The 25137-nt window shown below is 38.8% G+C and overlaps 1 protein-coding gene across 5 annotated transcripts in view; it reads right to left on the bottom strand.

Annotated features, from left to right (window-relative positions):
• RMND1 (required for meiotic nuclear division 1 homolog) overlaps window positions 1–25137 on the bottom strand; it is a 36720-nt gene that overhangs the window by 2056 nt on the left and 9527 nt on the right. For 2 of the 5 annotated variants that reach the window (XM_057489100.1, XM_057489102.1), the window contains 9 exons: window positions 22546–22654; window positions 20359–20434; window positions 17765–17804; window positions 16003–16103; window positions 14077–14183; window positions 13104–13168; window positions 12266–12342; window positions 10532–10652; window positions 4635–5252 (listed from right to left, as the gene is read on the bottom strand). In XM_057489100.1, coding sequence (XP_057345083.1) covers window positions 5088–5252; window positions 10532–10652; window positions 12266–12342; window positions 13104–13168; window positions 14077–14183; window positions 16003–16103; window positions 17765–17804; window positions 20359–20434; window positions 22546–22654 — 861 coding nt within the window. In that variant the 3' untranslated portion in view covers window positions 4635–5087. Of the gene's footprint in view, window positions 1–4634; window positions 5253–10531; window positions 10653–11464; window positions 11648–12265; window positions 12343–13103; window positions 13169–14076; window positions 14184–16002; window positions 16104–17764; window positions 17805–20358; window positions 20435–22545; window positions 22655–25137 lie in introns of those variants that run through there. The other 3 variants (XM_057489101.1, XM_036910815.2, XR_008992726.1) reach the window with 2 other exon arrangements.

Genomic DNA, 25137 nt, shown 5'->3' with positions numbered 1-25137 from the left:
TCCTTTGCATGATCTTTTCCACTTTGGTTTGTGTAGAAGCTTTCTAAGCTTCAGTCATTTGCATCCCACCATCACTACTTCAGTGACGTATGTGTGCCAACTGTACTATTGTTTCATTTCCAAAACTACTTAGAAATGTTTATTTTAAAAGTAAACTATTACTACCATAAATGGAAAAACCAGTGATGTGAAATGGTGTTGCCTACACAAAGCTGACCCCGACGCCTCTGAAAGTGGGAGATGAGTGTAATTAGAGCGCCAATCAAGACCAAACTAAACACTTATCCCTTCTCAACAGTACAAAAATGTTACTTGCTGCAGTCCCTCAGTGTTATAATTCCGGGCCCATCTGTCACCTAAGTTCATCTCGTACAAGTGGATGTACCCCATGTTTTGGGAAAGACCAACTTGACCCACAGTCTCTTACAAGTTTACACACACACACACACACACACACACACACACACACACACACACACACACACACACACACACACACACACACACACACACACACACACACACACACACACACACACACACACACACACACACACACACACACACACACACACACACACACACACAAATATAAATAATCCTGATTTTTCCTCTGACTGAATTCCTAACTATAAAACATCTCCTTATGCTTTCCTGCTGTACTTCACTGTACTTCACACACACACACACACACACACACACACACACACACACACACACACACACACACACACACACACACACACACACACACACACACACACACAATATAAATAATCCTGATTTTTCCTCTGACTGAATTCCTAACTATAAAACATCTCCTTATGCTTTCCTGCTGTACTTCACTGTACTTCACACACACACACACACACACACACACACACACACACACACACACACACACACACACACACACACACACACACACACACACACACACACACACACAAATATAAATAATCCTGATTTTTCCTCTGACTGAATTCCTAACTATAAAACATCTCCTTATGCTTTCCTGCTGTACTTCAAACTTAATGTTTCTCAAACTAAAATTGACACCCTGTTCGTCTCCCTTATCTTGGGTTCCTAACTTAAATCAGATCACACTCTTTTCTCAGGCACCAGGATAGAAGCCTTTCATCTCTAATCCCCACTCCCTACAGTTACCCCCTGCTTTTATATCAACACTACCTAGTAGGTCCACCAATTACCATTACCTCCTAAGAATGGCTGTATATTTTTGGTGGTGGGGGTTTTCCATTTTTTGCACTGGCATCAGAGTTCTCATCCTGAACAGGCACTCCTCTGCTCAAAATCTTTAAACATCTTACATTCATTGCCTTCTCAGTAACATGAAACGAGCCCAGGCCATTTAGTACAGTCACAGTTTGGATGGCAGCATCTTCTGTGGTCTCTGCAGCCTGCCCAGCCCACTGTCCCTTACTCAGTCTTCCTTCGCCACTTCCCTGTTTTGGCATTCATTTCATTCTGCCTCACACTCTGCCATCTGCCCAGCACCCTGCCTGCCTGCCCTCTTTTTTTGGGGAGTGACTTCCACTGTTTTCAACCACATGCTGCTGCCAATACCACCTAACACCCTCTCTACCAAGTCCCAGGGGCAAGGGGAGGCAGAAGACCCAGGCTCAGCCAACCAGTGCCCAGTTCACCCACCACATGGCCTAGTCCTCTGATGTTGCCAGGGGAGTGCAATGTAAGCTGGGGCAGTCTTTTTCCCATATGTCTTCCTCACCATTTCAAAGAATGTTACTGAGAAGGGAAGAATGAAGCCAAACTGGACAGAAAGTGTCCTGGTGACCTGTTTGGGTCTGTGTAATGGACATTCCCTATTCCCACACTCCACCCGTTTTTATCAGTCATGTGAGCCAGGACATGGTGATAAATATGTAAGATCATTCAAATTGTTTTTCTGTTGTGCACAAGCACCTAAGTCCCACTAATGCATGCTTCCTATTTTATTAGCTAGAGAGTCATGCACACTACATGCACACAGATGAGGGAGTAGGAGAAAACAGGGATGGTGTCACAGGTGATAACTGTGAAGTAGGCCCTACATAGAAAAGTGCCAGCAGGAAAAGGTGGGGTGCCATGGGCACGGTTCACGGGGAGAGCAGAAGAAACAACACAGAGGCAAGTGCAGTTAAATAGAACACTTGGAAGGAAGTATTTGCAAGTGAGGTTAAAAAGGTGAGTACCAAATTGTGGAGGTACTAAAGACCATATGTGGTAGGCAAAATAACACTTCTTCCAAAGATTGTCACATCCTAATCCCTGGGACCTGGTAATATGGTCTAGCAAAGGGGAGGTAAGATAGCATATGGAATTAAGGTGGTTAATAAGCTGATGTAAGATAGGGAGATAAAACTAGATTATCTTTGTGGGCTCTGTATAATCACAAGGGATCCATAAATGTGGAAATGCCAGACAGAAGAGTTTTACAGAGTGATGCAATGTGAGGAGGACTCAACTTGTCTCTACTAGATGGAAAAAGGGCTATGAGCCCAGGAATGTGGGGGCTTCTAGGATCTGGAAAAGGCAAGAAAATGGATCCTACCCAGAGCCTCCATAAAGGACTGCTTCCCTGCCAACACTTTGATTTTGGCTCAACAACTCCCATGTCAGACCTCTGACCTACAGAACTGTAATATAATACATGTGTTAAGCTGGTTTGTGGTAATTTGTCACAGCAGCAATAGAAACAAATAAACCTATTATTCTGCAGATACAGGGGGAGTCACACACACAGACACACACACCCTGTAAATAGAGGAGGTGGTCTCTAACCTCAGGAAGCCTACATTCTAGGAGGGGAGTGACATGCATAATTAACTCTAAAAAGGATGCTATGAGATACGCCAACGTAGAGGGCCTGTGAGATGTAGCAGGCAACTGGGAACATCTGGGAGGCAAATGAAACTGAGGTTAGCTGAGGTTAGAGATACCTATTTGAAGATTATCAGGAAAAGATGGAAGCAGAAGTCACAAGTGAACAAGAGTGCCTGTGGGGAAGGTGGCAAGACAAGAAGGTGCACGATCTTGGAGGACACCAGCCTCAGCGGATGGAGCACTTGTTTCTGTCCCTGTTGCACTTCCATCACTGCTCCACTCTTGTTCAGTGAGCTCTTGATTGCCAAATGAAATGACTTTATCTCCACCTCCAACTTTTGGACTGCTTTTCAGCATATCTCATGCCTAATCACCCTTATTTCTCTCAAGATGCTTCTAGAAGACAAGCAAACAAAAACAAATCAAGGAAGAACTTTCTCCTGACACTACCACTGACTCTGTCCTGTGTATCATCTTTAAAGCTGGTTGAAGGTCAGGACCAATTCTGAATTTTCTTCAGTAATACCTATAGCGCCAACATTGTGTTGAGCTGTGTTAAGGGAGGCTAAGTTTTCTGAGCTCCTTTTAAATAATCTTCACATAACCCAAGTAGTCTTAACCTGTCTTTAAAAGCGTGCTCAGAAAACACTGAGAAATGTACTTGGGAACTTTCAGGTATGCTCCATAACTCAGGTGGAAGATTAACACCAAAGAGATGCCTCAGAGTGAGACTGGGAAATGAAATGAAGAACAATTACGTGTAATGGCTGAATCAAGCCAGGTAGATAACAATGGTAATGATAATAGGGCACCTCTGATACAGGGAAGACAAATGGAATATAAGGGGAGTTCTGTGAAATTTATCAGCTGCCAAAGGAATTTACACAAGTTTTAGAAGAGTGTTCAGAAACAAAACATCCAAATCTGCTACATAAAATGAAATGTAGTTCAAACCTGCATGGCCTTTGGGCTCAGCAGGCATTTATCTACTACAAATCCCATACTAGAGACCTTGCCTCTGGGCCCATGAGCCAAATCATCCCTCTGTCTCTGGTGTGCCTGTCATTACATTTATGTATTTCAGGGAAAGTGGCTTCTACCACTTTTGCTGCCCTGTTGGAAGGAAGGAGGGGAATCCCATGAGTGTAGCTCCAATTTCATGCAAGTCCCTTTTCCCCCTAATACATTGCTGCTACTACTTTTAGCTATCTTGCCCCAGTTACTAACATAGAATCCAATAAAGATGTGGTAGAAATATGTAATTTATAAAGATAATTGAATTTACCTCTTAGAGGAAAAACCAGTGGATTTTCAGGGACCATTGGTGTTAATGAATAAGAGTTTGTGTCCACCCCCCAAGTTCATGCTGAAGCCCAATGTGTTACAATTTGGAGATGGGACCTTTGGGAGGGAATTAGGTTAAATGAGGTTATGTGGGTGGGGCCCCTATGACGGAATTAGTGTCCTTATAAGAGTAGAACACCAGAGGCTCCTTCTCTCCCTCTCCAATGTGAGCCCACAGTAAGAAGGTGGCTGTCTGCAGGCCAGGAAGAGGGCCCTCACCAGGAACCCAATCTGCTCATGCAGTCAGATCACTAAGATGCCGTGTGTGAGTGAGGTGCTGCACCTGAGCACAAAGTGTTCCAGAAGCACAGAGGTGAAGACCAGCCCTACCTTTAGGATAAAGATGGGGAAACCTTTCCTAGGAGGTAATGTTTGGGCTCATAAGGCAAAATGCAGCCAGGGATGGTTCTAGCCCAAAGGTACAGAATGAATCAGATCACATCACCTTGAAAGAACATACGTATATTTAATGGAGCAAAATTTAAATAGACTATTTTTATACTTTAGGACATTACCTGATTTCTCCTCGTTTACAGTACTGAATAGAGCTTTGTATGTATTTTCCCTATGTACTCAGTTAAGGCCCGAGAAACCAAATTTTTTAAGAAAACTGGTGCAGAACTGACTTTTTCTGGGACACTTCTCATTTTAGGACTGACTGGACCCTACTCCACCTGTCCTCTGGGCTGCATAGTCAACTTTCCAGCAGTGTTTCCACTTGGAAGAGCTCTGTTGCCAGGCAAGACCGAGGTGCCCCTCCTGGGTTAGCGGAGCGATGAGGCAGTGGCACTGCTCCAAGTTTCCCCTTCCTTCTTGGCACTCTGATTCTTGTCCAGCTCCTTGATTATTTCACTGTGCTTTTGTTTTCATTATTGATCCTACCTTGACATTTCTCATCTTCAACTGTAGCTTTCATGGTTGAACATCATATCATATTCACATTGAGTAAGTTCTTGAAAGACACCCTTATTTTTAGACTTCTGGCCCACACCCTCAGTAGGTTCCTTGCTCAAACCATGTCCATTGTTGGTGACTGTGAACTTGCTCTTTTCCTTTACTCTTGTCTGTGAGGGAAATGGGAAGGACACCATGGGGATCAGTATCAAAGAATACAGCGCTGTGCAGGAGGACACAGGATCGGGTAGGGGAGGACGCCTAAGCTCTAATGTGCCAAGTAGCTGGTAATCTTGGTTACTGCTCAGCCACCTTTATTGACTCAAGTAAGTACAGCAGGCTGGTTATTAGAAGAGGTAGACAGGGTCTACAACTGCTTGCTGCCAATGATTTTATAGCTCATCACAATGACCATGATTCCACCAGACATTCCAAGAACAGTAACCCTGAAGCCTTTCAAATCTGTTCCCAGTAAATCTGCCACATGAAAGTTGATGCTTTTGTTTAATCTGCCATTAAAGAATTCCCACAAGATGCCTTAATTGCAAATTAACTTCATTAGGCATAATTTACATACAATAAAATGCACCCATTCTAAGTACACTATTTGAAGACTTGACAAATATATATAGCTAGGTCACCACCGGCACATTTCCACCACACCAAATAGTTCCCTTGTGCTCCTTTGGACTCGACTACCCCACCCCCCAAACCCCAGCCCTAGGGAACCATTGATCTACTTTCTGTAAATTTGCTTTTCTAGAATTTTCCATAAATAAAATAGCCTGTATGGTTTTGTATCTAGATTCTTTTCACTCAGCATAATGATTCTGATATTCACCCATGTTGTATGGATCAGTAATTAACTTTTTATTGCTGAGCAGTATTCCACTCTATGGATATTCACCTATTGATGGACAATTGGTTGCTTCCAGTTTTGGGCTATTCTATTATGAATAACAGTTGCTATGAATACTTATGTGCAAATCAGTGTGAGGACATATGTTTTCATTTCTCATGGTTAAGTACCTAGGAGTGGAATTGTTAGGTCTTATAGTAAGACAATGATTAACTTTCTGAGACACTGCAAACTGTTGTAACAATATATATCACTGCAAGTAATTTGTGAAAGTTCCAGTTGCTACACATCCTAACAACTGGCATTGCCAGTCTTTTTAGTTTTAGTGATTCTAATGGGTATGTGGGGAAATCACACTGTAGTTTTAATTTGCACTTTGATAAATGATGAGGTTAAACACTTTTAATGTTCATTTGGCCACCTGCATATTTTCATTTGTGAGGAATCTGTTCAAATCTTTTTCCCATTTAAAAATTTGGGATGTCTTTTTATTATTGAGTAGAACGAGTTCTTTGTATATTCTGGGTAAGACCTTTGTTAGGTATGTATGTTGAGAATGTTTCTTCCCAGCCTGTGGCTTGCCTTTTTATATTCTTAACAGTGTCTTTCAAACAGCAGTAGTTTTTATGTTTGATGAAGTTCAACTCATCAAGTTTTTTTGCAAGGTTCATGCTTTTCTTTTGTCTGAAGAAATTTATGCCCACCCCAAGGTGGTGTGGTGTATGTCTTTATTTAATTTCTCAGCCACAGTTCATAGTTTTCAGGGTACAGGTCTTATATTTTAAAAGGTTTACTTCTAAGTAATTCAAGTTTTTGATGCTATTGTTAATGGTAATTTTAGAAATTTAATTTTCCATTTATTCATTGGTAGTATAGAGTAATTTTTGCATAATGACCTTGCTTTGCAACCTTGATAAATTCATGTTAGTTCTAGTAGCTTCTTTGTAGATTAAGACACTCTATATACAACAAGATCATGGTGTCTATGAATAAATTCAATTTTACTTCTTCCCATAGGAGATTTTAAATCTTGGGCCTATAAATGGGGCCACCCACAAGGGATTGGTGCCTTCTCTGGTTGGCACTGCATAGGGCTTTTTCCACAAGTCTGGGGCGCCAGAAATTGGATCTGATTCTTTCAACTGCTAATGTGTAACAGGTATAGGTGTCAACCCCTCCATGGAGAGACTAAGTCTCAAACTGGCTTTGACAGTGGAATAAAGAGTACACTCAGCAGACTACAAGCAGACAGAGGAGTGGCTTACACAGCCTTCTTTTCTCTTATGCTTGCATAAGATTTCCTTCTTATGCTTGCATGTGGTCTTAGTCATGAATTAAGTTGACCACTTGGTTGTCCAGGTATTCTTCACTCCAGGAGGTGTCCTCAGTTGTGGACTTGACATCAGTAATTCCATCTTGAATAGTGAGGACAGACCAAGAAAGGCCACCTTCCAGGTCAAAGACCAGAACATTTTTTTGGCATCAACCTTCTTGCCCAAGACAAGTGGCAGTGGCAGCTGGCTTACTGATGATTCTGAACACAGTGAGGCTATCGATGGTGGCAGTATCTTTCATGGCCTAAAGCTGGGAATCATTAAGGTAACAGCAGTGCGAGGATGATGTGGGTCACAGTGCTTACAAAGTAGGCTTCCTGAATTTTCTCCATCTTTTTCAAAACCTCAAGTCTGTGGTAAGAAGACTTCTAAGATGTCACCTAAAGATTCTCCCCTTCTGGTGTTCACACTCTCGTGTAATCCCTCCCCTGACTGTGGGCTGGGAAGAGTTGCTTCTAGTAAGCCTATGTGGAAAGAATTAAGGAAGGTGTCTGGCTAAGAGCTCATGAGAAATGAGACTTCAGTTCAATAGCCTGAGAGGAAGTGAATCTAGCCAACAACCATATCAGTGAACTAGGAAGTGAATCATTCCCAGCTGATCCTTGAGATGACTGTGGCCTTTGTGAGAGAGCCAGAGGACCCAGGTAAGCTGGACCCAGATTCCTGGTCCATAAAAACTGTACGACAGTAAGTGCTATTTTAAGCCACAAAGTTTTGGAGCAATTTGTTTCACAGCAATAGCTAACAGAACGACAGCAGATGCCTCAACTGTATAAAGCTTTCAGTACCCACCTTTCCTATGCCCTGGATCTTCAACCTGTATACATAGTCTACAACCACAGAAGTCCAGTGTTCATGTCTGACCAGACAACTGGAGTGTCAAATCTATATCAAATTAGACATTTAGTATCTAAAACTGTACTGAAATACACTGAAGTTTGACTCATACAGTATCATTGATCGATTTTTTTCTGCCAGCTAAAAGCAACATACCTTAGGATGGTCCCCTTCCCTGACCACTAGTGACGATCTCTATTTTCCTGGGCTGGAAGATACCCACACCAGAACAGGTGGGTACAAGTTCAGTGACAACCTCTGGTAACTACAATGTGGTTATTCAAGAGGAACCGTCTGGCTTGGAGGAAAAAAAGTAGATAACCAGAGCTGCCATAGCATTCAATGAGCTACGGTGACTTTCTGAAACTGTAAGTCATTTACTTTTGATGGGGCATGGGATGAATGAGGGGAAGTGGTGGGAAATAAGGTTGAAAAAGGGAGAGAACATGAAGGTCCTTGTATATAAAGCAAAAACCCTTGAACATAACACTTGAGGAAATGGGAGAGGTATTAAAATTAGTTGGAAAGGATGAGAAAAGACAACAGATGCTAACATCAAGATGAATCAGATGTTGGAATCATCTGATAAGGATTTTAAAGCAATCATAAAAATGCTTCAAAAAACATTTAATAATTTTTGAATGAATACCATGAAAAATGCTTCATAAGCAATTATGAACATGCTTGAAACAAATGAAAAAAAGTCTTGGCAAAGAAATCAGAAGTATAAATCATGGAAATTTTAGAACTGAAAAATACAATAAAGTTAAAAATTTAACGACGCGCTCAGCAGCAGAATGAAGAAGATGGAGAAAAGAATCAGTGAACTTGAAGACAGTACAATATAAATTACCCAATACAACAACAGAGAGAAAATAGAACTAGGACAAAAGTGCTGAAAGAAATGAATTGGCAGCCCAGAATCCTCTAGTGAAGATATCCTTCAAGGATGAAAGGGAAGTCAAGACATTCTCAGATGGAGGAAAACTAAGAGAATTTGTCTCCTCAGACTTACCTAAAAGAATAACTAAAGAATGTTCCTGAGACAGAAAGGGAACAATAAAAGAAGAAACCCTGAAACCTCAGGAAGGAAAGAAGAGCACAAAAATCATAAACATGGGTAAATAGAAATACAATTCCTCCTTTTGAGTTTTCTAAATTATGTTTGGTGGTTGAAGCAAAAGTTATAACACTGATGGAGTTCTCAGAGTCTGCAGAAGAGCTAAGAGAATTATAAACAGTTAAGGTTAGAAGGATGTAATGGTAGCAAGGTTTCTACACTTGACTGAATCTGGTAATCTGGTGAAACCAGGAGACTATGATAAATTATGTATGTGTAATGTAATACCTCGAGCAACCACTAAATATCTATGCAAAGAGACATACTCAAAAGCAATACAGATAAAATGAAATTCCAAAAATTGTTTAACCCTCAGGAAGGCAGGGATTGATATATACACCAACTTGGATGGATGTCAAGGGCAATATGCTCAGTGAAAGAAGCCAATTAAAAAAGTTACAGTATGATTCTATTTCTGTAACACTCTCAAAACGACAATTACAGAGATGGAGAATAGATTACTCATTGCCCATGGAAAGGGATGGTGGGGGAGGGGAGGTGGTGTGACTACAAAGGGCAGCAGAGGGAGATGTTTGTGGTGGCAGAACAGTTCTGTATCTGGTTGCATGAAACCACATGTGATAAAACGTCCTTGAACTATGTGCACATACTGTGCTAACATCCATTTTGTATTCTGCCCTCTTTCCCCAGGTGGTTTATCTCCATCATAACCGCCTCCACCCACGTCCATCCTGATCTTCATACTGAGGTCTCTCTTTTCATCTTTGCTTCCACATTCTAAATGCCTGTGTGACAGTTCTCATTGGGAGTCTTCTTGCTACTCAACTCATGTCAACATGTCTTCAATTGAGCTTCTCCCCCAGTGCATCTCTCTGTGTTTTAATGCTATTTCTATGAGCCACCCACAGGAAAACTAAAGCCATCCTTGACTCTCCCTCTCCCTGGCCTCCCTTTACTAATGACCTGGTTTGCCTTAGAGGACTCTTTCTTAAGTTCATGTCTATTCTCACTGTCACTGGGATAGTTCCACAGCCCATGAACTCTTCTTGAAACTTGATGAGAACTTCCTAATGGAAAAAAAGTAGGCCTCCAAACTCTCTCGCATCTTATCTATTCTGTGGAGCAAATACTAGAATATCCTTTGGTGCAGTTAGTTTGAAAACTCTGTACACAAGAGAATGGGAAGAGGAAATAGAATATCTGAATAGAAATCAAACAAGATGTTTCTCCCAAAGTACTTAAACACATTTACTTAATTTGAAATTTCTCTTCACATACTCATACAAATTATAGGCAACATCATGTCTCTCTCAATAAAAGTACAAGATACATACATACCTTAACTCTCCGAGTAATGCTGAGGAACTGACAGGTTTTATCGTAAAGTTCTTCCAGGTTTTCTCTGTCCCAGTAGAAATCTGGAGTGATCAAGAAGTCTGAACTCAAGTTTATACGGTGCCTTAAAAAAAGGAAAATTTTGACTTACTTTTTATTTTCAATTAAAAATCATGGCCTCTATTTTCTTCTGTACATGGTGTTTTATGGAAATATTTTTTAATGCTGATCTTTGTAATACTACTGAGAAACATGTACATAAAAATTTATGTAAGAATTCCAAAATTTGCAAGCAAATTAATACAATCTTTAATATTGATATTATTTATGAAATAGAAAAAAAAAAACCCTTGTTTCTTTTAAAACTCTTTAGAATATACACTTTTTTTTTTGCAGACAGGTGGTCACATGGCTCAAAAATAAAAAAGATAGGAACTGAGGTGAACATTGACAAATCTTCCTCCTGGTCTTTCCCCGTCTTTGCCTTTCTCCCACCCACTATAGGTAACCACTGCTCGCCTCCTCTGTATTCTTCTGGTGCTTGTGCAAACCCTGGACACACATTCACACTCTTAATCTCTACTTTACATAAGAGGCCTAACCTTACATTTAAATGAAAGTTTAACACATACATAGCACTGTTGACTAAAAAAAACAATTCAGAGAAGAGTAGTAGGCCCTTCCCTTAACACATAAATGGGATCATACCAGATATATTAATTATCGTAAATATTTTGTGACTTGATTTTTCACCCAACGTAACTTGTTATATTTGTACTTGTAGATTTACCACTTTCCTTTTAAAATCGTATAAGCACTTTTCTTGAAAACAGAAGAAAACTTGAGGTAGAAACTATTCAGAAACCTCGGTATATTTAGTCCTAACTTCTGAGTTTTCATATTATAATTCGCCATATCAAATTCTGCCTGCATTACCAAGAGAAGAGGAGGGAAGACTGTCTCGACCCCACTTCCTGGAAAACTCAGGGCTTTAGATCTGCTGCAGGTGGTCTTGATGAGTGGGTTTTGTATTTTTGTTTGTTCTCTGATTAGGGTCCCTGAGCTATGAGAAATGCAGGGATGATGAAACACTGGACCACTTCTCTCCAGGCCAAGTATCTAAGAATGTGGAAAAGCAACTCTGAAACTATTTACGATAAACTCTAGGAGGCTCACCTCATACACTGCAAGAGATGAGACCCTAAGCACTGTTGCCCAGCAAGAATGGTGTAAGAGTCAGGATGTTTCAGTCCCTAGATCCTGGGAGAATTACAGGGATAAAATAAACTGAAAACCTTTTTAGACACTTATTTAAAATAATGCATTCATGGATTTTATCAGTTTTAAGATGTGGTCTTTCCCATTTTAACATCTCTGAAAACAGGAGGCATCTTTACAATTGATGATGTCTTAGAGGTGGCAGGCGTGGCTTAGCTGTTATTGCCTTATTTAAAATACCTTTCTGTAGGCCCAAGAGGGAATGTAACAGAATTAATATCCAAATAAGGCTAAAAGAGCTATTTCAGTAAGTGTGACATTTAAACTCTGTGGTAAAAAAGCATTGTACTCCAGGGTAACTGGCAGCATTTTTCCTCTGCTGTGGCACCTTGTGGTGTCTCAGAGTCAGTGAAATACGGCCCACAGCTTCTCTGTAGCACTTAGGACTGTACTATTATAGGAATGTTTTCTTCAGATTGTTAAATACATGAAATATTTTGTTTACAGAGGAAAGTTTACCTTAGGGCAAAGAGTTCACCCATTTTCTGCATAACTTCTTCATGAGATAGTTTCACTTTCTTCCCAGCTTTTAAAGCCTATTTGGGAGGGGGAAAAATACATACACACATATATGTATCTCCAGTAACAGGACCATAAAGCCAATTCTAAAGCAGCATAAATATGATCCTATATAAATGATATCTCTTGAGTTTCTGTCTCCTAGTCCTTTTACTCTTGAGATTTCAAAATCTTATTAGAGTGAAATCTCTGTTTCTGAGATTTCAAAATCTTATTAGGTAGAAATTTTATATTCCCTTTTTTCATTTCCATTCTCACTAGTATTTTCTATTGTATACATTCCTAGTCTCTCATTGGAGAAGTACCCTCTTTTCCCAAATATAGTGAAATTACTCTTTTGCACAGAAACAAAATTACAGTAAACATGATTTTTAATGTAGTTTAAAATTCTGATGGAACTTTATATGTATTTTTATACCATTCTTCTCATAATTAAGCAAAATATTTTTCAATCAAGAAAAGTAGTCACAATCTTTCCTTAGAGGTGAAACATTTTACTTCTTAAAAAATTCAGTTACATTAAAAATATTGTGCCATCAGAGGAAAGTAATTTGAATTTTAAATCGTAAAAAGTGAAAAAAAACTTAATATGAAGTTTTTTACTTCATCATTATATATGTAATGGGGGGGTTCTTTTTTTGGCTTACATTCAGTGTAGCTTTCCTAGTGTCTACTATTACTTTGTTGTATTTCCAGATATATTGTTATAGTGGAAAATCTTTATTCTTCCCAAATAGAAATCAATCCTTGTAAACAAGTATAAAGTTTGTGTAATTACCTCTGGAATCGACTGAATTGATTCAACAAATTTATCCAGTAATGCTTCCCAAATAGCCAGTTTCACTGGGGAAAAAAGTTAACAACGGAATATTTTTTATCATCAAAGTAGTCATTCTTATACCAAATGCATAACTGCACAGTGCCTTTACTCCCACTTCAATGATAGTGTAAGAAGCAAATGTGCTGAAAATTTGAAACTGAAATTTAAGAATAGCTAATTACGATCATAAAGGAGAACACTGAAGTGGGAAAAGACAGAAGGAACAGAGTAACCCTGGGGGCAAACCAAAGCTGCATTTGGTGGAATTCCTGATTTTCTAGTCCTGCATCTTAGAAACCCAGAGAGTGTAAGGTCCACCCTGAAACAAAGGGGGCCCTGTAGATGGGGCAGGAATCAGGGTGGCCCACTCTTCCCTCACCCTCCATACCCTCCTCAGCGCTGTGAGTAAAGCTCAGAAGTCCCTAAAGCTACCGAGGGCAGTGGGGACAGGCCACAGCAGCAGCAGCCTAGTGTGGACTGGTGACAAATAATTCTTATACAACTTCCATGGTTGTGTTCTGGTGCATGGATCTTTCAGAGAAAGCTTGGTGTTACTGTGATTCTCTAACCCATCCCTGTGAAACGCAGGAGTCTACTTTCACACACACAGGCCTGTGCTTCCTCTGCATGGATTAGAGACAACTTAGTGACTATCATGTGGAAGAGGAGAGGAAAACAAAGTAATGCTACAGAAAATATTTTTGGAGAGGGAAGCTTTAACAGTACACTTAAGGAATGAGGAGATTCAACACACATACTATATTTCCTACTTTGTGCATTATGTTCCTTTCTCTTGCAGAAAAGAAAAGGAATGCGAAAACTTTGCTGAGTATTCTGTGAAAACATGCCAAAATATCTACTGACTACTTAAACTTCCCTTGAGGAAATGAGAACTATGTAATCCTGTCTCTGATAAGTAGTGGTGACTTACCTGAAAGGCAAAGAGCATTGGAGAAAGCGAATTTCTCTAGAATGGCGTCATCTAAATCTAGTTCTGAATTTAACCTGATTTCCCCTCTGTGCAGTTTTGACTGCCCCCTATGAAAAGGAAAAAAAAGAAAAACAGGATCTTCTAAATCTTAAAAAGTACTTACATTTTTTCTTTTGAAAAAGTCACATTGTAATCTTTCTAGAGGTCATTTTGGCAGTTATATCAAGAGTCTTCTAAATGTTCTTATACCCTTTGATCCAAGTAATTGAATTCACTTCTATCAATTTATCCTAAGGAAATAATTCAAGAAGCAAAGAAAGGCTTGTGTACAAGGAATTTTTTATGGTCAATGTTCCCCACAGCAAATATTAATAAGCACGTTTTGAAGGGATATTTAATAGAGAAAATGATCACAATCAATTGCTAGTTGAAAAAAAATGCTGAAACTACAACTATATACAGTGTAATCTACAAGCACACTGACATGGCAGGGGTGGGGAAGCTGGGAAAAACTGAAATGTACACATAGAGAATGTGGGAGGCCTGGGAGATGGGCAACAGAGGGAATCCGGGAATATAAACAGACAAACCTTCATTAAAGATGTGAGACAAGAGAGGGGCAAAGCGGGTGGACAAGGAGGCCTGATGGGAGGGCAGAGGCCGAATCTGGGCCGACCTCTGCAGCTGGTGGGAGAAGAGGAAAGGCAGGAGAGAGCAGGCTGACAAGATGCCGTATGAAGGAGCTTGGTCAACGCCACAGAACTGAGGGGGGCAGCAGATTCCTGCAATCACAGGCAGGGCTCACGTGACCACCACAGTAGTGGCAGGATGACGATCTTTCTGACAAAACTAAATTGTCGACTCTGGGACCCAGGAGTTGAGGACTTGACTCCTCTCCAGTCTGTAAGGCAGTGAGTGTATATGTGTGTGTGACTGTATGAGCGTCTGTGGGTGGCTCGGGGAGAGCATCTAATAAGGAGCAGCCTGATCTGGAGGTGAGCACAGAAGGGTGCTCAGGCGCTGTAAGCACAGGGCCAAGCGCTCAATACTAAAATTGACTGCATTTTGCTAGCTCTTCCTTTGTTGCGTCTCTCAGGTTCACATCCTCACTTTCGGGCCCAGGCCCTCACTTATTAGTACGATCAGGCAGGATGGAACATCTCTGAACCTCATCTGAAAGCTGGTTAACTGCAGTTTAGGGTTTTTGTCAGGATTGAACAACACGATACTTGGGAGCACTTTGAACGGAGCCTGGCACAGGGAGGGGGTAATCTTTGTTGGCTGTTATTACTTAGATCTTATTCCACCTAACCTTTCTGCAGCTAGTATCTCTTCCAAGTTTTCCCAAAGTTCTGCTGTCATTATTTTCTTTCTTAATACAATGCGTTTTTTTCATCTTCCACTAGACAGGTAGACTCTTGTGCATCCCACCTTCTCATCCCTCTTTCCCCCTTGCAGAGGCAGGAAGATCAGCTAGGGCGCCGCCCACCCAAATATCTTACCGAGAATGGGGTGTTGGGCCCCACTTCCTGCAGGCACACCCACTCCTACATGTGGTCCTCTTGGATCACACTCATTATACTTCCTTTTTATACCCAAAATCATCGGGGAAAAGATGGATTTACCTAAGAGATAACTTTACTAGGATAATTCATTCTGATGAGGGCATACTCTTTTATTCATTTAGTCTTCTTAGGAACCTTAGCATTTTTGGGGTTACATTATCTACTTGTTTTAATTTATAGTAGCCTGAGATGTTAAAAAAAAAGTTGTTTATCTAGCAATATTTATTATGTTGTTTAGACTTTATTTGCACCACTTTTTTCTTAAAATCAGTCTCCAAATTCATAAATCATTTATCTCCTCTACTGCTTGATCTAGTTATTCCAAGCACCCCTTTTGTAAACTTAATAAAAAATTGCTTACTCTATTTTTATGTAGTTAAGCTCTTCATTTTCCCAGTGTACCAATGCAATTTCATAGGGCTGAATTTCATGTTTTTCTATAATTTGCATCACATGCTTCATCTGGAAGAAAAGAAGATAACCTGAAATTTTATCTGACCCCCTCAGTACAAAAGAATGTTACAGTGTTAATGCTTATTATATTTTTATTACATTTGAAGACATTTCTTCTATTGTTTAGGTTTGAAGGAAAAGGTAAATTTATCAAGATATTAAAGTCTTTAGGGTTATATATTCATTTGTTTTTATATTTGGAAAACACAGATAAGCATAAAGAAGAAAATAAGAATTATAATTATTCCATAAACGAATGAAAACCTAGTCACATAATGGTTTTTATCCTTTAAATTTTTTTAAAAAATACCTAACAAGTAACATACTTGTAAAAATTTAAACCCAGAAGTATAAAAGTGACAATTTGCTCTCCTGAATTCCTAATACCCAAAGGTGACTGCTATTAAACTGCTGTATATCCTTCCAGACTTTTTAAAATACATGTATATACATTTTGCTTTTTATTTAAGATCCTATTGTGCATATGAACATTTTCATTGCTAGTCTCCTTAATACAGGAACTGTATTTAACTGTCCTAAATGTCTATCCATGGGAGATTGTTTATACTCTCTACTCTTACAAGGTTGCAATGCACTCTTCTTGTGAGTGTATCTTCGTGGTCCTCTAGGACTATTTCTTTAGGAATTGTTAGGTCAAAAGACATGCATGCTTGCAATTTTGATAAATGTTGCTGAACTGTTCTCTTAAAAGTTTTTCCAATTTTGGAATCCAAAAATTTGTGTGAACAACCTGGGTATTATCAGCTTTTCACATCTTTGCCACTACAAACAGCCAACTTATATATATACATATTTCTTATATTTATTGGTCATTTTATATGTCCTTTTCTTCAGGAAACCCCTCCCCACCATTGCCGTGTTGTGTGTGTGATGTATGAGACATATCCTTTAACTACCTCCCTTTATTATTTTGTTATATTTTATAACCTGCTCTTTTAATTTAATTGTATCATATACACAGGCAATTTCTTAGAAATAAATATTTTTTCATGTAATTTTTAAGAGCCATAGTATATTATATCCTATGGATGTATTAAACAAACTTCCTAATGTTAGGTACTTTGGTTATTTCTCACTTTTGCTATTGTAAATACACTGATGAACATTTCTGTACATCACTCCTCGTGCATACCTGTGATCATTCCCTCTGGATAACTTTCTAGATGTAAAATTGATGAGTTAAATATAAAGCTTGGATGTGTATTATCAAAGTGCCTCTAAAAAGGCTGTATTAAACAAATCATGATTAGGATGCTGAAGAGATGATTTCCTGTGAGTGAAAAAGTTCTAGAAACCTTGATCTGGAGTAAGAGTGCAGCCAGCTTCCAGTGAACTGCATATATAGTATTCATTTTATAGATCATCAGGTACAAAGTATATTTCTTCTGTCTACAGTATAGGCCAGATTCTTCTGATTCTCAACAAATTAATGTATACCCAGAGGATGGAAAATGTAGGAAATTTATAAGCCAAAATACCATATATTTTGAAGATAAAACTGCTAGGATAAGTATCACATAATGGAGAGCAAATTAATTTGTGGATTATCTGTTAATTTAGCTTCCAATGACTCACATTATTGAGTGCTAATTTACAATTTAGTCTCAGAAAACTAAAATTTTATACTTTTACACTTTGTTCATACTTACAGTTTTGTCTTTCACATTCCAGAACACAGCAGCTCCTTCCCTGATTTAAAAGAATAAAAGAATCAACTAAGTTAAAGGTAGTTAGCTACCTTAGGGCCATTCTTTGGGGCCACATAAAGCCTTGCTTAGGTAGCTTTCAGAATGTTTTCAGAATACAATTTTAAAAAATATGATTTATTATTTTACATTATGCTTCTTAGATGGATTTGCTAAAACAAGGGCTACTTTATGAACTCTTGATAAAATCTGACCTCATAAAAAATTTATTATTTCTCAGATGGTTTGCAGAATAAATATTATTATAATACTAAATAGTTTCATGTGTCTAGGCTGTTTCATACCTGGTTCAATACTGATGTACAGAAATCAGAATAAGGAAATTTTTGAGATTCATCTTAGCTCTCCTTATGCAGATTCTGCTATAGGAAAAGAATAAAGGACCATGTTTTTGACAGTTGTGGAATAATGATACTGAGATAAATTAAAGCCTCAGATGGCTAAAAGCATCCTAACAGTGCTTAGAGAAGAACTACAATGAAGCCACAGAAGGCCCTCTGAATTCAATTCTGGCTTTGAAAGAATTTAAGATAAAAAACTATAAATGAACTTCTTTGGTTTCCGAAGTTTGACACATTTGGCTATTTTAGGTAGTAAATTAAAAAAAGGAGTTATGGTGCTGGGTTATCAAAGGTGGCAATGAAAGAAAGGTAGAAACATCTCGGCCCCATATCATTCTCCAGCCATTTCTTAGGCAAAGTGCTTAGTATATGTGTGGGTCTGTGCTTAGCATCTGGGAAACAAAGATGAGAATGGTCTAGTTCCTATCCCAAGGAACTCCCAATGTAGACAAGACTGATACACAGCCCACCGGTTACAACAGAGTGTGATCAGTGCTGTAAGAGTTATGCAGAATATACTCTGGGATGTACATCAGAGAGACGTAATTCTTAAAGGGCCAGCAGAGCTAGCCAAATAAAAACTCAAGAGGAGATGATACAGCAGAGAGGCTGGGGCACAAGGTGAGAGGGAGCAGGGTGATTGTCTCCATATAAACAGCTACTGCTTGGCAGTGGGTTTGGGCAAGCAAGGGGCAGTCAGGTCAGAAGCAGAGAGCAGCCAACCCCTGAAGATCTTTGTGCTGTGATAAGGTGATTGGTCGAGTTTCAGAGTTTTAAGTAGGTGAGGGTAGTGATCAGAATTACCGATTGAAAGCTACCCTGCCTCCAATGGACAGATTGGAGGCTGGGTGGAAGACAGGCAGGGACCAGATAGCGAGCTCTAGCAAGAGGCCAGGGTAGGGTCCCAGGATATGAATCTGAGAGATATTCAAAGCCATAGCCAGAGTATTATTAGTTCAGAAAATCACTTCTATGGAGACGAGAAGTCTCAGGAACTGTGTGCTCCCCACTCTATAGCTATGCTGAGCTGAAGGATGCTCAGAAGCCTCCTGTGCTATTAAGCACTTGCAATATTCCTGGTCCAAAGGGAAAGATGCTGTAAAGACAAAACACACAGTAGGTTTCAAAGGCTTGGTATGACAACAAGAATTAAAAAATCTCACTGAATAACTGATTGCATTTTGAAGTGATATTTTAGATATGTTGGGTTAAATAAAATTCATACATTATTAAAATTAATTTCAGGCAATACATGATATCGTTAACTTTTTTTTTCTATTTTACTTTTTAAAGCGTGGCTACTAGATGGTGTGTCATTACACAGGAGGCTTGCCCATGTGGCTTGCATTGTGTTTCTGCTGAATGGTGCTGATCTAGAGGACCTCAGGAACCCAAATTCCTCCCTTGAGTCAAAGGGGACACTATTGTACTTGGAGTAAACGAACTCTTCGTTATCTCCAAAGTTACGTCAAAAGGTGAGGACTGCACAAGAACAAAGAGCTTTCAGTTATCAAGTATAAGCACCAAGCCCACCAACTTCACCAAGGCTTGGATTCTTATGGATGTTCCATGTTTCTGTTGTGCCACTTAGTCCCATGACTGTGGGTAATTCACTGAATACCTCTGCCTCTCAGTTTCCTCATCTGCAAAGTAGGAATAACAGACCTTCCTTAAGATGAGCATGAAATGAGGTTACTTTAGGTGGTGTCTATTATCATTATCATTCACACTCAGGTACTCTGGAGTATCTGGTATTAAAACAACTTTTAGGTAAAAGGAATAAGCACACATATGTCAGGGTCCCAGGCTGAAGTCTCTGGTGGAGGGAGGTGGTCTACAACCTTAGCTAGAGAGCTACAGAAGAAGAAAAAGGAAGGGAAGGCAGCATGGCAGAGAGTGAGTCTGAGCAGGGCCTGGAAGCTGGATGGGAAATAGGATGCTGTACATACTCTTCATAAATACAAATAAGGCAAACAATGAGAACATTATTTACTTGTTTTAAAAATTATTTTATAGACCAGAAGATCCCTAAAACAGACAAAATCTCCTAGGTTAAATTAGAATTAAAGGATAAATTTAAATCACAAATAAAATTTTAACACATTTACTGTAAGAGAGGATGTCCATGTGCACCTTTAAAGACCACACTATCAGACCACCAGTCCATCTCCCAGTGAGGCTGCTTTCTTGTCTTACCTGAAGAAGAATACTGTTCCAGGATCACCTTCTTTTGCTGAACTTTCCACACCTATCACCAAAATATTTGCTGCATCTGCGATATAAAATAAATGAACAAAAAGCTATGTCACACGATGACCCAAGGTTGAAGAGTCACCTGTTGACTTTTAATAAAGTACATGTGATGATCGTACCTTCATATACCACTGGGTACTCTTTAACATACCAGCTTTCTACTAAAGTTTCTGAAAATATTTAATATGTTAAAATAAAAAGATCTTAAGAAATTACTTTCAAAAAACATTCAACAACCTGGATACTGTTACTGGTACTTTTACACACCCATTTTGACTCAATAATCACTAGTCAAGCCAATAATTACTTATTTATTTTTATTGAAGTATTATTGATACATGATCTTATATTGGTCTCAAGTATATAAATAACACAGCAGTTCAACAGTTACCCGTACTATTAAATCTTCATGCCCACTAGGATGGTTACTCTCTGTCAACACAGGAAGATGTTACAGAATCATCAGCTATATTCTCCATGCTGTACTACCATCCCCATGACCAACTCATATTATGATCGAGAATTTTTGCACCCTTTTATCCCACTCATCCTCCTCATCCACCCACCTCAACCCCTCCCCATGGTCACCAGCAGTCTAGCCAATGATTATTAAAGTGTTGGTTTCAAAACAACTAAGATTCGAGATTTAACTTTCTACAAAATTAATTTAAAATGAAATTTGAAGAATCATTAATATATCCTCTTCCTTTAAAAACCATTCTATTGATAACATAATTTCAATACATCAATTAACTATTGATAATATAAGGAAACTACTCATTTTGATGAATTTTTAATTACATAAAGCATAGGGCAATAGAAAATACAGAAACGAAGATACTAACCATTTCAAAACATACCTGATTTCAAAGTTAATCATGAGAACTACCATTTTATAGTCACCTGTAACTATTTAAATATTTTAACCTTTTAAATATTATTAACTATACATTAATATCCAAATATTCATCAATTGGTATTGCTTTATATATTAGAAATATTTATAAGTATGTAAATATTCTATAAAAAACAGTATACTAATACATCAATTAATAAATACACTAATATTAATATATAAAGTGTTAAATATATAACTTCTTAACCTAAAATTTGGATCCTCAAAGCTTCAGAGTTCCTGGTAGAGGTCAGGGAATGGGGGATTCAGATAGAGTCCAAACCCTAAACTACCTTTTCTGGGTGAACTAGAACTTCACCAAGTACTACATCCTACAGAGGCAAAGTTTACCTACATAGCCAGGAGCAACATAAATGAAATGGAAAAGATCTGGGGCAGTGAGAATTGTGCAAGAAACCCCCAAGTGTGCAATGCCCAGGGTTACCCTAATGAGTCTTTGGAATTAGTCAAGGATACCCCTGGGCAAAGCTCTGTTTTTCTAAGACAGTCATGCTTGATTTTGTCATTAAATAGCACAAACAGTCTATTTATAACATCAAGGCAGACAAAGCATGACATTTTCAAGTTTCTTATTGGGGTCAATGACTGCTAAGAATTTTCTGTGTAGCAGGGTATTGTTCAACTTGCTAATTTTACAACTTTGTGGTAAACTCATGAATTTCCATCAAAGGGTTCCCATCTACTTATTTCTTAACACAAAGCAGGTTATTTTCTTAAGAATCCTTCCTGACACTATCCTAAAATCTTATTAATTTTAATTCTCTTTTTAAAATGTTCACTGTGTTTATCTTTTAACTAATCATATTGGTTTTAAAGTACTGGATTGTACTAGTAAATTTTTCTTTAAAGGCTCTCCCTAGCATTTCTATCAATTTCATGGTTCTTGTGTAATATTAACATAATTTTCTAATGGAACAGAAATGAAGTGTCACGGCCTTTGATCACCCTAAGTAACAGTGATCCTATAAATAAAGCTTAATAAATATACTGGTTTTAATCTGAGAACTAAGTTCTCTGTAAATACATTTCAATTTCTTATCTTTGCATGTCATTTGGGTAAACAGATTTCACATCACTTTGATGATATAATCTGTTAAATAGAATAAAATTATAAGCAAATGCATATCTAAGGCAGTTTATATATTAGAAATATTTATAAGTATGTTAGTATAATACATGTTAGCATACTTGGTCCCAGGTTCAAGAAGATGTACCTCTAGGCAAACTTGTTACTTCGACATATCCATGGGAAACGAGATCGTGAGAGAGATTTCCAAGGTGATATTCATCTGCCGTGGCAAACGCTGTGCAGTGCATCAGATCCTGTCTCAGACAGAGGAGCATGACACCAGTTACTGAGAGGCTAAAGGATGTGTGACAGTTGTCTCTTTACAGGACTCCGTTTTGCACAGCTAGCACTCAGGAGTCTTCTTCAAACATCTCAAAGGATCATATAAAGGGTATGATAAGGATGAAGAAAAAGAAGTTAAAGGAAGACAGGTTCCAGCTTCATCTGTGAAAGAACTTTCTCCTGCTGGCAAAAAGGGATTCAGCTAGCCAGTTTAGGAACGGGCTCACCTGAAAAGGCAGCCTCTGTCCAAATGGTAGTTTCAAGCACAGGTTGAAAAAGAGATACAGAGAAAATTAAGGCATCTTATGGCACCTGGAAGAAATGGTATTGAGTTTCTCGAACCCTTGGTTTCCATGACTCTTTTTCACAGCAACGTTACTATTTGAGGTCATCTGATATCTGTCACTAGCCTTGTACAGCAGAGATCACTTTAAATCTACAAACGAAGTACAGAATTTTTACTCTGGTCACTATTAAACAAAAAGTTCTGTAAATCTGAGCTGTGTCCAGGTTTGGTCAATACTTGGAGTCTCCTGTGCACAGTAGACATTTGTGCTGTGCCTGTCTCTACAGTTACATGCACGGTGAGCCATACAGCACAGCACAGTGATTTTGTCAAACTGTAAGTCACACTCCACTAATGAGGCCCAACATCAATTCAGTTGGCCCAAACCAGCTTTAAAAAAAAAAAAGAATACAGTAAAATAGGAAATATAACAGTGCTTTACTCAGAATAAGGGTATATATTATTTTGTGGAGTTTTCTGACAATGTCTGTATATGTGTACTGGGTCACTATGTAAATGTAAAACAGATGTCTCACTATGGGATGTGGTCAATAAAGTTCAAAAGTTATTGGCATAGGTGTTAAAGAGTTCAGGCACAGAATTTGATTGATTAAAAAAGTCAGAATAACAATACTGCCAACTTTACAGAATTGTGCGGTTTAAACAAGCTAATGAATGTCAACTGCTCACAACTAGCCCAAATGTGCAATTTTTGATATCATTTCTGTGCAGATATGTTTAAACCATCAAAATTTGTCAAAGGTTAAAAGCTTACCAAGTAATTTACATCTGAATTTTTATATGTTCACAATTTTCTAATACTTACTAATCAGAACATTAGATTCTACTGTCTTTTGATACATACGGTACTTTGCCCCACCATTGGTCAGAGGTTTATGAGTGACTAAACCAAGATCTACTCTCAGGATTTACTCATCTCAGCCCCTACACTGCTTCCCTTTCTGTTACAGGCCTTGTACAAATTCAAGAAAACTAGTGTATTAATTCCTTCCGTCTTCTCACCTTTGTTACCTAACTCCTGGCCCTTTCTCAATCAATGGCCTGACCCCACTTTCCCTTTCATTCAATCTGTTGCACAGTTTCAATATGTGGTTTAAAAAGTAGCAGAGGAATGAACAGAGGACCTGAGGATACACACATACTGAAAACCCTAGAATCAATAAAATATCCAAGCATTAAGCAAAATGATTTGAATTCAATTAGAAAAAAATGGGAAGTCAGACAAGCTGAAACTACTCTTGAATGTGATGATACAAGAATATAGCACCCACCTTGTGCAGGTACCTGATAAGCTGATTCTTAGAGTTAGTGTGAAGGTAAGAACACAGATACACAAAAACATATGGGTCCTATGGCCAAAGTACAGACAGTTACTAGAATACAGGAAAAAGTTATGCGCTTACGGTTTAAGACTGCAAGCGTTATCTGTTCTTTTAAGGCTCCATGGAGTTAGAAAGAGCCGAAAGGATATGACATTAAGTTGGATGAAAGAAAGGAATCCTGGTAAGGCCACAGTAGGTAGGCTCCACTCAGCAAGAACTGACAAATTTACTGATGCTTGCTGAGCAAAATCGGTGTATTAGGTTGGATGTCAGAATTACAGGTAACATGCTTAGTTTGGGCTGCAGTGGGATGACAGGAGATAAGGAGGTCAGGAACGAGTCTAGTGGAGGATCTCATTGCAGCTATGCTGAAAACGGCAAGAGGCCAACTCTCTAGTGTCAGAACTCTAAACTGGCAGCTCAGAGAACTACCTAACTCCAGAGTCAACTCACATAGTGTTTTAAGATTTGAACTAATTGTGAGTAACAAACTGCAATTTCATACCAACTCCAGATGTCCACCATCTTTTTGATCAAGTTGACTAGGAGGAGCTGGCAATAATCAACTAGAAGGGGACCCACTTGGTCCCTCCCACGTGCTATAGCCTCCTGCCTGCTTCACCATCATTTGCGGCTCATCAGGCCCATGTGTGCTAAAAGACTGTACTGTTTTGCACTCTCAAGTATAAGAACAGGCAAAGCATTCAATCACTACTTACAACCATGAGAAAATCTATTCTAAACTCCAACCGGTCAGATTATCACTGAATCTTTAAACTCAATCTGCTTTTACTTAGCCAAAGATCTTTGCAGATTTTCTGAAGAC

Source organism: Manis pentadactyla, chromosome 12 (genome assembly GCF_030020395.1).
Source record: "Manis pentadactyla isolate mManPen7 chromosome 12, mManPen7.hap1, whole genome shotgun sequence".
In the NCBI taxonomy this organism is placed as follows: Eukaryota; Metazoa; Chordata; class Mammalia; order Pholidota; family Manidae; genus Manis; species Manis pentadactyla.
This window is presented reverse-complemented; position numbering and strand designations above follow the sequence as displayed.